Source organism: Zingiber officinale, chromosome 3A (assembly GCF_018446385.1).
Source record: "Zingiber officinale cultivar Zhangliang chromosome 3A, Zo_v1.1, whole genome shotgun sequence".
In the NCBI taxonomy this organism is placed as follows: Eukaryota; Viridiplantae; Streptophyta; class Magnoliopsida; order Zingiberales; family Zingiberaceae; genus Zingiber; species Zingiber officinale.
In genome coordinates, this window is record NC_055990.1 from 155,157,175 (window position 1) to 155,175,274 (window position 18,100).

The 18,100-nt window shown below is 41.0% G+C and overlaps 2 protein-coding genes across 3 annotated transcripts; both read left to right on the forward strand.

The window, feature by feature from the left end:
• Nucleotides 1–1,990: 1,990 nt before the first annotated feature.
• LOC122052920 (transcription factor bHLH57-like) lies at nucleotides 1,991–4,080 on the forward strand. The gene is made up of 5 exons (XM_042614665.1): nucleotides 1,991–2,118; nucleotides 2,201–2,381; nucleotides 2,569–3,117; nucleotides 3,208–3,591; nucleotides 3,666–4,080. The coding sequence occupies exons 2-5, from the start codon at nucleotides 2,346–2,348 to the stop codon at nucleotides 3,747–3,749; spliced, it is 1,053 nt and encodes a 350-aa protein (XP_042470599.1). The 5' UTR covers nucleotides 1,991–2,118; nucleotides 2,201–2,345; the 3' UTR covers nucleotides 3,750–4,080.
• A 9,974-nt stretch (nucleotides 4,081–14,054) lies between these two features.
• LOC122052921 (ferric reduction oxidase 2-like) lies at nucleotides 14,055–16,966 on the forward strand. Of its 2 annotated transcripts, none has more exons than XM_042614666.1 (8): nucleotides 14,055–14,301; nucleotides 14,394–14,490; nucleotides 14,561–14,740; nucleotides 14,830–15,064; nucleotides 15,140–15,467; nucleotides 15,546–15,789; nucleotides 15,866–16,575; nucleotides 16,656–16,966. In XM_042614666.1, exons 1-8 carry the CDS (start codon nucleotides 14,151–14,153, stop codon nucleotides 16,793–16,795), a joined length of 2,085 nt encoding a protein of 694 aa, XP_042470600.1. In that variant the 5' UTR covers nucleotides 14,055–14,150; the 3' UTR covers nucleotides 16,796–16,966. The 2 variants fall into 2 exon arrangements, with proteins under 2 accessions (XP_042470600.1, XP_042470601.1); XM_042614667.1 differs by having other exon boundaries at nucleotides 14,570–14,740.
• The last annotated feature ends 1,134 nt before the right edge of the window (nucleotides 16,967–18,100 follow it).

The following is an 18,100-nucleotide window of genomic DNA, read 5'->3' on the forward strand; positions in this document are numbered from 1 at the left end:
AAGGAGAAATAGAAAAGTACAAAGCGCGACTTGTGGAAAAATGCTACAAACAAAAGGTCGGCATGGACTACGAAGAAGTATTTGCTCCCGTTGTCCGAATGAAAACTATAAGGTAGATAATCTCTTTAACCACTCAACTAAAGTGGCAAATATTTTAGCTTGATATCAAATCGACATTTTTTAATGGCTACTTAGAAGAAGAAGTTTATGTTGAACAAACGGCTAGCTACATCAAGAGGGGGCAAGAAAGAAAGGTGTTGAAATTGAAGAAAGCTCTCTATAGCTTGAAGTAAGCACCGAGAGCATGGAATTCAAGAATTGATGCATACTTAAAAAAAAATGACTTTATGCAATGCCCTTATGAGCATGCTCTTTATGTAAGAGAAAATAATGATAACATTTTATTGATATCATTATATGTAGATGATCTAATTTTGACAGGAAGTTCACCTCAAATGATAAAACTTTTTAAGGAAGCTATGGCAAAAGCATTTGATATGATCGATATGGGGCTTATGTCTTACTTTCTCGGCTTGGAGGTGAAACAAGGAATTGATGGTGTATTTATGACTCAAGAACAATATGCAAAGGAGGTCCTCAAGAGATTTAGAATGGATGATTGTAATCGAATTAACACACTAGTGGACTACGAAACAAAGCTATCCAAGAGTGACAAAGTAAAGACGGTTGATCCCACACGTTTCAAAAGTTTGGTGGGAAGCTTGAGGTACCTAACTTGTACTCGATCAGATATATTATATGGAGTCGGTATTGTAAACAGGTTCATGGAGGAGCCTAAAGAGACTCATTGGAAGGCGGTCAAGCGAATCTTTCGTTATGTCTGAGATACTTTGAATTGCGAACTATTTTATTCTCACTCTAACAACTCTCAACTTGTTGGATATTTAGATAGTGATTGGGGTGGAGACTGTGATGATCAAAGAAGCACTTCCGGCTTTGCATTCTTCATTGGAGATACGACATTTTCTTGAATGTCAAAAAAATAACCTATTGTTACTCTTTCCACTTGTGAAGTAGAGTATATAAAGCAACATCCTCATGTGTTAGTTATGTTATATGGCTAAGAAGCTTGCTAAAGGAGATAAAATTTGAACAAAATGAAGCAACTCAAATTTGCATTGATAACAAATCGACAATTGCATTGGGGAAGAATCCTGTATATCATCAAAGAAGTAAGCATATTGATGTTCGCTTTCATTCTATTCGCGAACATGTGAAAAACAAAGATGTGGAACTAGTCTATATGAAGACTAAAGATCAAGTTATTGATATTTTTACAAAGCCACTCAAATTTGAAGACTTCATCAAAATGCAGTTGAGAATTAAACTTGATTTGCGTAAAGTCACAAAATCAAGTTTAAGAGGAAGTGTTAAGAATTAAACTTTATTTTAGAGATAAAAGATGTTGATAAAAGTTTATGAAAATAGAATGATGAGGTGACAATTATTGATAATAGTTTGTGATAGGATAGAAATTGAGGAAGTGTTATGATAAGAATAAGAGTTTCGTGGAGATAGAATTTAAAAAATATATAAATTATTAGTACTTATCTAATAAATCTATAAATATATATTAAAAAAATATAAATTAGTAATGATTATCCAATAAATATGTAATATAACAAGTGGAATATTTTTTTTTTATTCTCTTCCTCTTCTAAAAATTCTCCTTCTCTTGTAATTTTTCTTCTCCCGTAATTTCTTTTTTCCCAACAGATTTTGCAGACCCTTTTAATCACTGCCCGCTCCTTTTTCTGGCTGCATCTGCCATCGAAGTCGAAGCGCGGTCAAGGACTGAAGCTAAGGCGATGAGAGAGAGAGAGAGAGAGAGGGGGGGGCAGAGACTGGGGAAAGAAAGAGAAAGAAGATGGCAAGCGGCCCCGCGTCTGTTGTCTCTGTCTTTGTCTCCGCATCTGTACAAATCTGCCACCCAGACAATAATGCAATGCATGGGGCGCCTCCCACAAACAGACACTCCTCAATCCCCAAATCTGTAGCGGTAAACCTCATCCTTTCTCCTTCAACCTCACCTCTTCCCCTTATCCCACTCCTTCCTCGCTCTGCCTCTACCTAGCTACGCGCTCCATCCATACAACGGTTCGCTCTCAATTAGCTGTGGTTTGTGTGCAATGTCACAAGTGTATCACTTTTTCCAAGCTTCTTCGCCTCCTCTTTCCAGGCATTAATTGGCCACAATGCATTAATTGAGCATAAATGAAGAGGGGAATCAACGAGCAGAAGAATTAAGCTTGTTTCGATTGTGAAGAGGATAGGTAGTTGCTGAGGTACTTACTAGTGTTGCTGGCTCTCATCAGCTTCTTTCCATGGAGCAGCTCCGAGGACCCATTCATGACCCACTTGTAAGTCGCACACTCCACTCGACTATGGTACCTTCCTTAATTTCCTGTCTCTTTCTATCTGGTAGAACACCACCTCGTCGATCGATGAAAGTTCTACATCGACTCCTATTATTGGATATTCCATTAATGCAAGCAGTGGGAACTGCTTAATTTTTTTTTAATAATTTGATTCTTTGAAACATAACAGTTGGAGAGGGAAGTGTTGGGCTCAGAGTGCTTGGAGCCTGGCTTATTTGAGATGATGAGATATGGGAGCCTGTTCTGTCATCGAACACCTTTCCTGCAACTTCTCATGCAATCCGGCGGAAAGGAGACCACTGAAGCAGAGCACCCAAGTTTCTTCCCCCAAGAAACCAACTTGCAGTTTCTGCGACGACTACAGAGCCAAACCTACCTGCGAGAGGCGGCCTTTGAGTCCTCCCGCGCAGCGGAGCAACTCGAGAGCTGCATCACTCACGCCTCCGAGTCGGACGCGCGTCCAGCAAGTGGTGTCGTCGTCGTCGTCAGCGGAGGCGGCGTCCACCACAATCGGACCCCTGCCGCGGTGGCACTCGCGGCGGGATCGAGCGAGCGGAGGAAGCGGAAGAGGCCACGATCGGCGTCGGCGTCGAAAAACGCGGTGGAGGCGGAGAGCCAGCGGATTACCCACATTGGCGTGGAGCGCAACCGCCGCCGCCTTATGAATGACTACCTCGCCACTCTCCGCTCCCTCATGCCACCCTCCTACGTCCAACGCGTATGCCAATGAGACACACACCTTCTGAAATCCTTTGTTACTTTTGTTTTTGTATTTCTCCTTCATTGTTTGCTTTTAATGACATCGAAGGGCGACCAAGCGTCCATCATCGGCGGTGCGATTGAGTTCGTCAAGCAGCTAGAGCAGCACCTCGTCTCCCTCCAAGCACAGAAGCGGCAGCGGGCACCCAATGACGACGACGTTGTCACCTGCGCAATCGCGGACGCGTTCCACGACGGCTTCTTCGTGTCGCCGCAATACAGGAACTACTCTGAGGGCGAGGAGGAGGGCATAGGGGTGGACGTGGAGGCGACGCTGATCCAAGGGCACGTGAGCCTCAAGGTAGCCGGGCGGCGACGGAAAGGTCAACTAGTGAGCGCCATCGCGGCCATGGAGGAACTGCACCTCTCTGTGCTCCACCTCAACATCACTTCACTCGACCCCTGCTCCGTCCTCTACTCTCTCAACCTCAAGGTTAATTGGCAGCTAATTAATCCGCTTGAAGTTAGCAAATTAAGCTGGTGACATTTTGACTATATACGTAACAGATGGAGGAAGAGTGCCAATTGCTAACAGCGGATGAGATTGCGACAGCGGTGCACCGGATCTTTGGCTACATCAACGCCTGCTGATGACATTGTTGTCAGCTTAGGGAAGAGAAAAGATGCTCCATTGACTTTAGGAAGTGGATCAGATGAGAGTGATCGAACAGGAAAGGAAAGGAACACAAGTCGTAGCCGCAGCAGCAGCAGCGAGAGCAGCTTTCCCTTTGTTTGCAGTGATGGGAGCTTGTACATGTACTCCCCTTCGGGTTGCTGTTTTACCAGCTTTTTCTGTCTTCGATTACAATATTTTTGTTCTTCGGAACGGATGCTTGCATTTTAGGTGCCAAGTGTTTCTTCGTGAATTGAATTGCTGTAGATCAACTAACTATGACCAAAATCAAAAGCCTCCCTTTTTTCAGTGAGTCGTGTTCATGTGTTTACTGTCTGATTTGTGCTATCTGGAAATTTATATACTCACCCCATGTTAGAGCCCTAAATGACATACCATATATATAGATGTTATTTTTGTTCAACACTTTAAATGCTCAAATCTCAAATCTGAATCCTTTGTTAAGCACAACTTCACTTAGCAGAGGGAGCTAAACCGTCCTTCCCTAAGTCAAGGCTATAAAACGTTGTGAGTCCTTGAGCTGGGAGAACAAACCCTCAACGATAATACACTCTGGGCCGTATCATGCATGTAGTACTCCTTTAACTTGTTCAGCACCTCTTGTAACTCCATTAGATTAAACATAATGCAATACAACTTCAGGCATAGCCGAGTTGATTATCGTGTTGATCATCACACGATAGATTTATAGAATTGAGTAAGGATCGAATCCAGACAAAGATCGAGAAATTACCCTCTCTAGTTTCGATTTCCTAATTTATTCCATCTCAATGGTATAAGGCAGTCGCGAGGGAGGAACTCTCAGGATAATGAATTTCATCTTTTATAGAAAGATTAAACATAATACAAGTTAGGGCACTCAGCTAAAAACTAATCAACACTTGGATACCTGGAGAAACCTTCTCAAGTTTTACTTCATCCACGCCCATGCCAAGTAGACTATAGCACTGCCTCTTGAGCGAGAACACACATACCTATTTATTCATTTCTTGCATTATAACACTTGAAAATAAGGAATAGTGAGACACACATGGTCATGAGAATAATGAATTTGAAAGAATCATTGCACTTCTCCTAAACTCTTTAATTATGAATCCATTTTTTTTGACAAATCCCCCTTGAGATTGTTGGGCGTTATACTCGGCAGATGAAAGGGTTCGTCCCTTTCGCTGCCGCAAATGGCAGTTTGTTGCAAACGCCGGGGAGACGAAGGGGCGTCCTTTCCCCTTCGTCTTCCTTAGCCTTCTTATAAGAGGCGTCCAAGTGCAGATCGATAGAGAGAGCTTTTTTGGCGAGGTGATCAGGGAGCATCGAAAGATCGAGGGAGAGCAAAGGGAGAGCATTCGGCTGGGATTTGGTTCGTGAACGTTGAAGCACTTTCCGGTTGTTCCGTACGTGATCGTGCTTCCGACAGCGGCAATCTTTTCATCGATCGGCGTCTTCGGTTGCGGTTCTTCGGGAGATCACTGTGAGTGTTTATGGTTTCCGCATTGTTTTATCTTTATTTTAATTGCTTCGTTTTAGTTTTCATGCTCTCAAAACTACCAACAATGGTATCAGAGCATGCATAGTTTTGAAAGCATGGAAATCGATGCGAGAAAGCTCGCGTTTTTCCTTCTTCTGTCGCGAAGAAGAAGATGAACAGTAAATTGAATCGATTGAATTTCCATTCCAATCGATTCAAAATCGCGACAGATAAAGAAAAACAGTGTTGAATCGATTCATTAATCGATTGAAAATTTCAATCGATTGAAGAGAAATTAAAATCACGTACAGTGCTGTTTGACGAAGAAAAAAAATGAACTCAATCGATTCATGAATCGATTAAATGCATGAATAGTTTTTTTTTTTCTCGAAGCACAGTATATCATGCACATGAATTGATTCAAGAGAAGGTATGAATCGATTCCAGAGTGAAAATAAAAAAAAAAAAAAGGCATGAACAGTATGTTTAATGAAGCACTGTGAAAAAAAACAAAATCGTGTAAGAAAGAAAAAAAATGTATGCATGTTGATTTTAATTTTCCTTCTTCACGATATGAACAATTAAATATTTTTATTAATTAAATACATATAGATATGTATTATTAATTAATAAATATATTTAATTAATTTATGGTTCAATTTATCGAAAATAGAACCCTACCAACTTGATCGATCAAACCCCGATCTGGTTTAAATTATTAGTTAATTTAAGCAGACCAATTTGATTCAATAATATCTAAAGCTAGTTCAAATTATTTGTTGGTTTAACCAGCTCAGTTTATTATTGAATTAATTAGGGTGATATTGATTATAGAAGTTGAGCTGATCAAATATGACCGGATTAGTTCCGTTGTGTCAAAATTTGATCAGAAACATTGGATTTGTTCTAATGAGTCAGACTTAATCCAATGGGCAATTGGACGAGTCAAACGAACCTGAGTTTGATTAATAAGTCTGTGATTGACTCAAATGGGCTTAAACGAGAACAGAATATAGGTCCAATTAGATTAGTTCTAATAAGGACAATAGACTAGGTTTAACATCCAGACTCCTGATTGACCGGTCTAATGGGTCAGTCCACTTAAACTCCTGAAAATCGAGAAGATTTGTTTTTCTTGATTTATAATGATGGTATGCCTGTATAAATTGAATTAAACTGGTTTTGTACTGGTTAGTCGGTTTTGTACTGACTTATTTAAATTCAATTTTTCAGATGGCACGGACGATTACCACATTGACTCGTCGCGAAGTGCGGCGAAACCAGCTCCGAGAGGAGATTCAGGAGATAGAGTATAAGTCTGCTTATGGAGTTGACGGACATGTTAGACGGCTGGATAGACTATTTTGGAAACTTGAACAAGAAAAGTTTCCAGTCCTGGACAGTTATAGGATCTGGGCATTGATGCATTCATTGCCAGAGTATCCCAAGATAATAGCAGACTATGTATGGGGGCGTCATCAAGGGCGTGTCACATATTCAGTACTGTGTGAGGAACTACTTCACCATATGGATGAAGAAGAGCCTGAAGAGTCTGAAGAGGACCAGGAGATGCTCAAGGAAGATCCAGAAATGGATCTAATGGAGAATCCTGAAGCTACCCCATCTGAGATTATCCCAAATGAGTCTAGGTTAAAAGGGATAGTGTTGGCTGCTATACTAGTGTTTGTCCTAGTGGGAGCAGTGCTGGCCTATCTAGTTTATTAGTTTTCTGTTACTGTCGTTATGTACGAACAGTGTTAGCTCATCTAGTTTTTGAGTCATGTAATAATTTTTGTTGTTTTGTACGAACAAAATTATGTAATAAAAGTTATGTTATATGTTAACTAACTTGGAAATGATTAGTTCATTTCATGATATGATTAGTTCATATAAATATGATTAGTTCATATAAATATGATTTGTTCATATAAAATGATTTGTTCATTAGTTGAGATATGTGTAATATAATTCATTAGTGTTGATTAGATTAGAACATACAAATGATGAGTGGAAACAATGTTATCACTTGATTTTGTAAACTAACTCTAATTTACACTGAGTCAATAAATAGTTGCACATATATGAATTACACTGAAATAATAAATAATTTGTTTATTTATGTAGATCATGGCAACTAAAAACATCATAGCTGAACTCAATAAGGGTGAGAAATTATATGGGGATAACTACAAAATCTGGCACCTCAAGATACAATATGTTCTTGAGGAACAAGAAGTTCTGGAGGCTATAAACCAAATTATGGAGGAACCGGTTGATGGTTCTTCAGCACAGCACAGACGTGACCTTGATGCCTATAAAGCATGGAAAAGGAAGGACTTCATTGCTAAGGGCATATTGATTAGTTCAATGATAGATGACCTAATATTTGAGTATGAGCCATTACCATCGGCTCATGCCGTCTGGGTAGCCCTTAGAGAGAAGTACAGTGGAGTCAGTCTGAGTAAGCTCCGTCATCTAACTATCAAGTTTGATAGTTGTAAGAAGCGCTCGAATGTTACCATGGCCCAACATCTCAGGGAGATGGGTAACATGATTCGAGAGCTGAAGACTGCAGGTTATACGTTGACCGATGAACAACAGGTTCAGGCAGTTATCCGTTCCCTTCCTGATTCTTGGGAAACGATGAAACAGAACCTGACCCATAGTGAGAGTATTAAGACTTTCACTGATGTCTCACGCCATGTGGAACTTGAGGCGGAGAGGATTGAATCCGCAAGGATTTCGGGTCAAGCTTTTGTAGCTGAAGGTTCTGGTTCTAAGAATAAGAACAAGTGGTTCAAGAAAGGAAAGAGGAAAGGAAAGGAGGTTAATGCTGTTGCTGCGAAAAACCAAATCAAGAAGAAAGGAAAGAAAAATGGACAAAAACCTAGGAGCAAGTTGACCTGCTTCAACTGTGGCAAGAAGGGTCATTTTGCTCGGGATTGTACTGAGCCTAAAAAGGTAAAAACAATTTTATCTTCTTTCCACGAACAATATGTTGCAAGTACAGTGTTGTTAGCTGATTCGTATCCTTTGTGGATTGTAGATTCAGGAGCAACGAATCACGTAGCTCGTGATCGAGCTACATATGTGGAGTACCGTCGGGTACCAGCTGGCAACCAATGGATATATGTAGGAAACAATGCAAGAATAGAAGTCAAAGGAATTGGCACTTGCAAGCTCAACCTACGTGGTGGAGGCACCTTGTTTCTACATGATGTCTTGTACGCTCCTGAGATTCGACGGAATCTGGTTTCCGTTATTTGTCTTCTTGATTTAGGTTACAATGTAAATTTTTATAGCCGTTGTGTGGAACTTCGAATTAACTCTGTGTTAATTGGATATGGTTATGTAACAAATGGTTTTATGGTTCTTGATGTAGAACTAAATAATAATAGTTGTTTTTTAAACATTGCTCTTACTAGTAATGCTGATGTTAATGATGAAATTTGGCATGCTAGATTGGGACATATAGGACAAGAACGAATGAATAGGTTAGCTAAGGAGGGCCTATTAGGCACTCATGCTAAGATTAACTTGTCTGTATGTAAGCATTGTCTTGCTGGAAAGACGACTAGGAAACCGTTTGGTAAGGCTATTAGGGCTGAATCACCATTGCAATTAATTCATTCGGATATTTGTGGTCCAATGAATGTGAAGGCTAGAAATGAGAGTTCTTATTTCATTACATTTATCGATGACTTCACACGTTTTGGTCATGTGTATTTGATTTCTCACAAATCTGAAGCATTGGATTGCTTTATTCGTTACTTGAACGAGGTTGAGAATCAATTGGAACGTAAGGTTAAAACTTTGCGCACTGATCGTGGAGGAGAATATTTGTCTGATCAGTTCAAGACAATGTGTAATGAGAAAAGGATTATTAGACAGCTTACTATCCCTGGAACTCCACAGCAAAATGGGGTTGCTGAAAGAAGAAATAGGACTCTTCTTGAAATGGTTAGGTCTATGATGGCGCAGGCTAATTTGCCAATCTCCTATTGGGGAGATGCATTATTAGTAGCGACCTATATACTTAACAAAGTGCCTTCAAAGTCAGTTCCATCTACTCCACATGAACGTTGGACAGGCAGAAAGCCGGATCTGAGTAATCTGAGACCTTGGGGGTCAGCTGCCTACGTTCATGATAAGACTCACGAATATGGAAAACTAGGACCCAGAGGTAAGAAGTGTATTTTTATAAGGTACTCTGAGACCTCTAAGGGTTATGTTTTTATTGGTGAGCGACAAAATGGAACCATCTCTGAGATAGAGTCAAGAGATGCTACTTTTCTAGAAACTGAGTTCCCAACACGAGGTGAAGTTGATAAGACAATTCCTTTATATGAGATAGAGGAGGAGGATAATGTTCCTTTATCAACAAATCAGGAGATGCCTGAATCTAGTCAACCGAGTGGGAGTAATTTGTCAAGAAGTAATCGTCAGATTATTCCTCGGAGAAGGTTTGATATTGAGAATGAGGCATTAATGGTTCTCCCAGTTGATGATGAGGAACCTCGAACAGTTGAGGAAGCTATGAGCAGCTCAGTTAGAAAAGAATGGAAAGTTGCAATGGATGAAGAAATGGAGTCAATGAGAAAGAATCAAGTTTGTGATTTAGTCGATCTTCCTCCGGGCCGAAGGGCTATTGGGAATAAGTGGATTCTCAAAGTAAAGAGGAAAGCAGATGGATCGATTAATCGATACAAAGCTCGATTGGTTGCAAAAGGATATACCCAAATGGAGGGTATTGACTTTGAAGAGACATTCTCCCCAGTTGTGAAGTTTGTGTCAATACGTGTCATCCTAGCTATAGTAGCACACTATGACATGGAATTACATCAGATGGATGTAAAAACGGCTTTCCTTAATGGTAATCTTGACGAAGAAATCTATATGGTACAACCAGAAGGTTATATTGCTGAAGGCCAAGAGAAAAGAGTATGTAGACTTCGGAAGTCTATATATGGGCTAAAGCAAGCGTCAAGACAATGGAACATAAGATTTAATGAAGTAATATTATCTTATGGTTTCGAAATGATCAATGAAGATCATTGTGTTTACCTAAGAAAGGAAAAAGGAAAGCTTATCATTTTATCATTATATGTTAATGATATGCTAATAGCTGGAAGTGACATAAAGAGTGTGATAGAAGTTAAAAGTTGGCTTTCATCACAATTTGACATAATAGATATGGGAGAAGCAGAGTACATCTTAGGAGTGAAGATCGTTAGAGACCGATCAAAGAGGCTTTTGGGTTTGTCTCAAGAAGCTTACATCACTAAGATGCTGCAACACTTCAATATGTCAGATTGTAATATTGAACAGACGTCTATTGCAAAAGGTACTATCTTGAGCAAAAGTATGTATCCCAAGACTCCTGAGGAAATAGCCGAAATGAAGAAGAAACCATATGCTAGTGCTATTGGTAGTTTGATGTACACTATGTTGTGTACTCGTCCCGATATAAGTTATGCTGTTGGCTTAGTTAGTCGTTTCCAGTCAAACCCAGGATCGAGACACTGGAAAGCGGTGAAGAGGATATTCAGATATCTTAAAGGAACAGCTGATTATTGCCTCTGTTTCCAAGGATCATATATGAGCCTAAGTGGCTACTCAGATGCAGATTGGGCAGGGGACCTTGATGACAGAAAATCCACATCTGGCTATGTCTTCTTGCTGAATGATGGCGCCATCTCATGGAACAGCAAGAAGCAGGCTTGTGTAGCCTTGTCGACAATGGAAGCTGAGTATGTGGCTTGTGCAAGAGGCTGTCTGGCTAAGAAGGTTCCTGAAGCATTTGAGGATTGCTGAGGATAGTGGGAGTCCTGTTACTGTGTACTGTGACAGTCAAGCTGCGATAGCTTTTTCCAAGGATCCTAAATATCACAGCAAAGGCAAGCATATAGAAATTAAGTATAATTTTGTAAGGGATATTGTTGACAAGAAAAAGATTATTCTTGAGTACATCCCTACACGGAATATGCTTGCTGATCCTTTTACTAAGTCATTGACTAAAGAGTCATTTCATGGGCATATGAAGTCTTTGGGACTTCGGAGAATGTAACAATTGTAAAGACATTTTGATAAATGAAAAAAAATTCCATGATCTATTCAGTGTATATGTCTTGGTTACATTCGAATAAAAGTCTCGATAAGCATGTTGGCAGATTGGGATTGGTCCACTCACATGGACAATCATCTCTATTTGTTGAGTATGAATAGAGGTAAGACCGTTGCTTATGGGACAACTTATGTAGCTGTGAATAGAGACATACTCATAAGTTAAGGTTGCCTTGATATTTGTGTCAAGATGAGATCATTTGTGTAATGATTGGAGTAAATGCACCCACCATTTACTGAATCTGCTTGAAGCCAGATTAGAATTCATATGTTGAATTCAGGATTAGACATTGGGAATGTCTAGATCATAATCTGTACGATGTTAAAATTGGGAAAAACATGTGCTCTTTTTGGTAAAAAGAATAACATCGTAACATGTGATTCATACCACATGTGCTATGGCGACAAGAAGGGTTGTAGGAGAATGGATCCCTGCTTCTCTACTATGTGAGACCCTTGAGATTATAAGTTAATCTCGATTTTACCCTAAGTGACTATTTAGCTGTCTACTTGAAGTTCTGATCAGTGTCTGCTACTTTAGCATGTTTCCTATTGGCTATGGATGATTCGGTCTATGGAGCATAACTAGGAAAGCAACTGATTAGAATGAATGGATTCTAGCTAAAAAGGAAGATAAAGATTGATTTACATCTGCGACATTTATTCACTGGTACCGGTTACATTTTTAGTTCAGTACATAAAATGTAATTGTGAATAATTTGTTTGATTGGAGGTGTTGAACATGCTCTTGACATATGGTCAACATGAGGGATTAGAGATGTTCATGATGATGTAAATAATTTAATCTGGGGTAAAGGCAAGCCATTTATGTCTATGATTCGTTCTATGGACATTTATGTCTCTGATTTGTTCTATGGAGCAGCTAAGTAAGGTGTGACAATCTTCTTAGCAATTGAATGCTCACTGTGCTTGCTGTCGCACGAACCATTTTCCCTAATGTATGGAATGGATGTTCTAATCTGGTCTTCGTGACTTGATTCTCATAAAGTCTGTGTGACTCATTTGGTCTTTGTGACTAAATTTTGCTCTGGTCTTCGTGACTTGATCCTCATAAAGTCTTCGTGACTTATTTGGTCTTTGTGACTAATTTCGCTCCAGTCTTCGTAACTTGATCACCTTGTAGTCTATGTGACTGACATGGTCTATGTGACCATATGGATTGACTTGGACGAGTGGGAGATGTTGGGCGTTATACTCGGCAGATGAAAGGGTTCGTCCCTTTCGCTGCCGCAAATGGCAGTTTGCTGCAAACGCCGGGGAGACGAAGGGGCGTCCTTTCCCCTTCGTCTTCCTTAGCCTTCTTATAAGAGGCGTCCAAGTGCAGATCGATAGAGAGAGCTTTTTTGGCGAGGTGATCAGGGAGCATCGAAAGATCGAGGGAGAGCAAAGGGAGAGCATTCGGCTGGGATTTGGTTCGTGAACGTTGAAGCACTTTCCGGTTGTTCCATGATCGTGCTTCCGATAGCGGCAATCTTTTCATCGATCGACGTCTTCGGTTGCGGTTCTTCGGGAGATCACTGTGAGTGTTTATGGTTTCCGCATTGTTTTATCTTTATTTTAATTGCTTCGTTTTAGTTTTCATGCTCTCAAAACTACCAACAGAGATGTTGTCATGGGATACAAAGGAGCAGAGGACAAGGCTTATGTGAGTGCAAAGCTTGTCTTCACTCACCTTCTTCTGTTATTAACTTAATTTATAGAGAGAATCAAAGACCCATCACAAATGCTACCATTAATTATGATGCGCATTACAAAGATGCGGTGTGTTTTAGTACTAACCCTATTATCCATACCCTTCCAATGATAGAAGAGATTGGCAAAGAGGGAAGGAGGCGTTGCAATCACACCAACATAAGAATCCTCCAAACAAATCATGAAACTATTGGCAGCAAATGCCATTCAAAGTTGCACCGACGCTTGTGATAGGGCAAGTGATTGTCAATTAGGTTCTGACACCGCACCTCAAAGTTTCAACGATGCTTAGCACTCTGGAAATGCACATGTTGCATCCAATGCTCATCACTGCATAAGTCCTAGCGTCTCACACGGTATCCGGAGGAATGATTAAACAACCAATACAGGAACGACACCAGTTAGACCTACGCGCTAAGTTTAAACCCCTTCCATTTAGTTAGAAAGAGCGTATTTAATTTAACCGTTAACCGTGCGCGTGGCGAGCCGTCTTCCTCCTGCCACTGTAGCCACTACCGCTCGCGTCCCACACGTGCACGGTGATGCCTGGCACAAGCCCGTTTGAGCTGGATCTCCGAATTCACAAGCAACCAGCCATTGGCTGCCACATCGCCCTCGTGATGCTCTTGTCTCCGCGACAGCTGACCTCACCATCGTCAACATGAGTCCCGCCCGCCTACCACTTGATCCCCATCCGCTGCCAGCAGGAAAGGAACGGAAGCAACTGGAATGAAATAAAGTCGCTAGGGAAAGTAATGAAAATGTAAAGGGATGTGATATCACTTCACTAATTGTGTGCCACACTGTAGGTACTACCTCAGAATATTAGCTAATGGGCAAGTCAACTGTTAACCCACTGAGAATAGAGTTGACCTACGCGTGGCGACTTGTTAAGCGACGCAGGTGGATGGATCGGGGACGGCATATGTCCCTCTCTGTTTTTTCCTAGTTCCTCACCGTTCCGAACATATAAAACCGGCATAGCACCGCGGTCTGGTGGTTGTATATCGCTGACATTAACCCATCAAAGTTTGATAACCAAGTAGAAGAATTGAAGATGGCCTTGATCAAGGCAATGCAGCTGCTTGCTACTGCTGTGTTCCTCGGCTGGCTCGTGATATGGATTATGATGCCTACCGCTACGTACACAAAAAATTGGTCGCCGAAGCTCCGGGCACAGACTAACTCCACGTACTTTGGACGGCAAGGTGTTTGATCTATTAATTTCACCTTTCGTTGTCTTTTTCTTTTTCTTAGCTTGCTCCTCTCGAACGTATATTGATGCTGCATGCGTGCGCAGGTACCAGCATTTTGATCTACACATTTCCGATCCTGTTCATTGCAGTGATTGGTTGCATTTATCTCCATCTCGTGAAGAGAATCGACAATTGTCGGAGGTATTTGCTATAAAATTAATTAAGCGGATCGAGTTACTGATATTGCAAAGGATTCTAACGTGGATTCCAGATCAATTAGTGATACGGTGGCATGGAAGAGGCCTGTGCTTGTGAATTGGCCGCTGGGAATCGTTTCTGGCGTAGAGTTAACCTTCTGCTTGATGTTTTTGGTGCTCCTCATCTGGTTCTACTCCAAATACCTGACTACAAACTTCTCCAAACTACAACCTTCCGACGATAGAGAGGAATTGTAAGAGTACTAAGCCATCGAAATTATTTAGATATATACGTCGATATACGTGCCATTTATAATTTGCTCATAAATCATCATGCATGCAGATGGAAAGCGAGACTGGACGCTGCGGCTCACCGCTTGGCGTTGGTTGGGGACCTTTGTTGCGCCTTTCTCTTCTTCCCTGTCACGCGTGGATCGTCGATCTTGCTGCTTCTCGGGCTTACCTCTGAATCCAGTATCAGATACCACGTTTGGCTGGGACATATCACCTTGGCTGTCTTCTCGACGCATGGCGTTTGTTACGTAATTTACTGGGCGGTCACCAACCAAATGGATGAGGTATTAACAATACTACCAACTAGTCCTACACAGTTAAAGACTGGCTTGTTAGATCCTCGATTCCATCAATCGCAGATGCTGAAATGGGCCAACGCCGACGTCGCCAATGTGGCTGGAGAAATAGCTCTGCTCGCCGGAGTAATTATGTGGGCGACAACAGTGCCGCAAATAAGACGCAAGATTTTCGAGCTCTTTTTCTACACGCATCAGCTCTACATGGTCTTCCTCTTCTTCTACCTGATGCACGTCGGCATCTCTCACTTCTGTTTTATCCTTCCTGGCGTTTACCTTTTCATGGTCGATCGTTACTTGCGATTCCTGCAATCAAGAAACAGAGCGAGGCTAGTGTCGGCTCGCCTTTTGCCATCGGAGGCGATCGAGCTAAACTTCGCCAAATCCCCAAGTTAGTTATTGTGCTTCTTATATTGATGCCGCACCCAAGTAATTCATTGTTTCAATTCAACTTGATGCTAATTTTCAGAACTTACTTACGAGCCACTGAGCACCGTTTTCATCAACGTCCCAAGCGTTTCATCACTCCAGTGGCATCCATTCACGGTGACCTCTAGCAGCAACTTGGAACCCGAGAGACTGTCTGTGATCATCAAGAAAGAAGGAACCTGGACACAAAATCTCCACAGGACATTAGCTAAGCCCCTTGTTCACGATTGTCTCCATGTTAAAGTCGAAGGGCCCTATGGTCCTCTGTCAAAGAACTTCCTGAGGTCTCTTTACGTGTTATTATCTCTGTTTTTTTTTTCAACTCTTAAAATATGCTGAATCTTACAGTATAAAACGCAGGTACGATTCCTTAATTCTAGTGAGCGGCGGCAGTGGAATCACACCTTTTGTCTCAATTATTCGCGAACTGGTACACCAAAGAACCACTCTCAACAGACCAACCCCTGTCGTCCTCCTCATCTGTGCATTCAAGACCTCAGCTGATCTCACCATGCTCGATCTCCTCCTCCCCATATCTGGGAATGTTTCGTTTTCTCGCTTGGACCTTCAAATCGAAGCCTACGTAACTAGAGAGATATCGAAATCACCTTCAGACGATGCGCAAAACATCATCCGAACTATTTCGTTCAAGCCTCTCCAATCCGACACTCCCCTTGCTCCACTTCTTGGTCCCAACGGCTGGCTCTGGTTGGCTGCGATAGTGGCGTCCTCATTTGTGGCATTCCTCCTGCTCATTGCCATTCTCCAACGTTTCTACATATACCCAATTGACCAGAACACGAACGAAATCTACTCTTACGCTGCAAAGTCGTCATTAAATTTGCTCTTCATGTGTATTTGCATAATGGCCACAGCGAGCATGGCGGTTGTAAGGAACAAGAAAGGGAACTCTAAGGAAGCGAAACAGATTCAAAATGTTGATATGCCGACACCAGTAATTTCTCCCAGTTCCTGGTTCTATAATGCAGATAGGGAGTTGGAGAGCCTTTCGCAGGAGTCCCTTGTGAAGGCCACTAAAGTGCATTTTGGAGGAAGACCACCACTCAAAAGTGTGTGTGTTTTTTTTGTTCTCCTTTTAATTCTGATACTTGAATGAACTATTCTTTTTAACTCGAAACCAAACTTGCAGAGATGCTTTTGGAATACGATGGATCGAATGTTGGGGTCATGACAAGCGGTCCTCATGGTATGCGCCATGAAGTAGCAGCCATTTGTTCTTCCGGTCTTGCAGACAACCTGCATTTTGAATCCATTAGCTTCAGCTGGTGATGATATTTTATATGTGCTTTCTGCTTCTTGATTAAGATATTTGAACAAGATAACATGTGAAGTAAATGGGTATATGGCTGATGTTTTCGCATGTAAGACGAATAACTGTCTGGCCATGTATAAGATATTTGAACTATTAAGCTTATGCCACTTAAACAGTCCGACTGTTAACTCGATGCCAAATTAATATGAGAAACAAATCAAAATCACACAATGATAATAAAAGAGAGAATCTCATTATGAATGAAGAGGAAATAATGGAAAATGATGCAATAGTTTCCTCTTGCAATAATGATGATACTCAATTCATCATCACCCTTGCTCCTCTAGTCACTGCTCCACTTTCGTCTAATATCTTATTCTAAGTGGACTGCTTACTCAACTAATTTTGACAGCGACAAAATTGAGCATGACCTATCCACTCAGCTCCAGTGATCAATCGCACCCAAGCAGTTTAGGATCCCGTAGCCTTATAGTATTCCATTGCATATTTTTTGAAAAAGAGGATTTACTTTAGTAACTAACTGTTTTTAGCCAAGAGTAAATCTGATCTAGCTAAAGGCATTAACACAAAACTTAGCAAATCTGATGTTTAGGGCGAAATGTTTTAACTTTGTTATTTTCTTATAAAAGGTCCGGGCCATGCTAGCGCCAGATTGTATATTCTAAAATCTGTGATTCCCATTCCTCCCACATAAGTCGGCTTGATACATTCTCCCATGCAATCAAATATGCTGCTTTAGATTTGTTGTTCTGATACTTGTGCCATAAAAAAAAAATTCTGAAAAAAAAAACCTATTTCCTTGATTACCCAGATAGGTTGTAGAAATACACTAGCTCGCTAGCATTGATCCGTCTGTTTATCATTCTTTGTAGCATATCAATGAAATGATGAATAATAGAGATGAGAAGAGCGTTTCCTTTGCGTGAGTCCTCTCCTATTTTTAAACTAGGGCCACGGTCGCCCATTTATCATGACAGAAGTTTTTCCCATTGTAGTTAAAGCCTTTGTCCATTTCAACCATCTCAATGGAATCCCATGAAGTTTGAGCACGAGAAGTTGTTCCAAATCGAATCAAATTTGTCAAAGGCTTTCTCAAAGTCAATTTTCATAATTGCTTATCCGCAAGGGACAAGTTGAAGATTTCAGATGTGAAACAAATAATCTTTAGTTCCTTTATTTTTCTGAAAAGCAAATTGTTGGAACATACTGATTAACCTCCACGTCCTCCCTTTAGCCTAGTGGAAAGTAAATTAGATTAGAGTGTAATTGAGACATTCTCTAAAGATATTATCCTGAAGTCA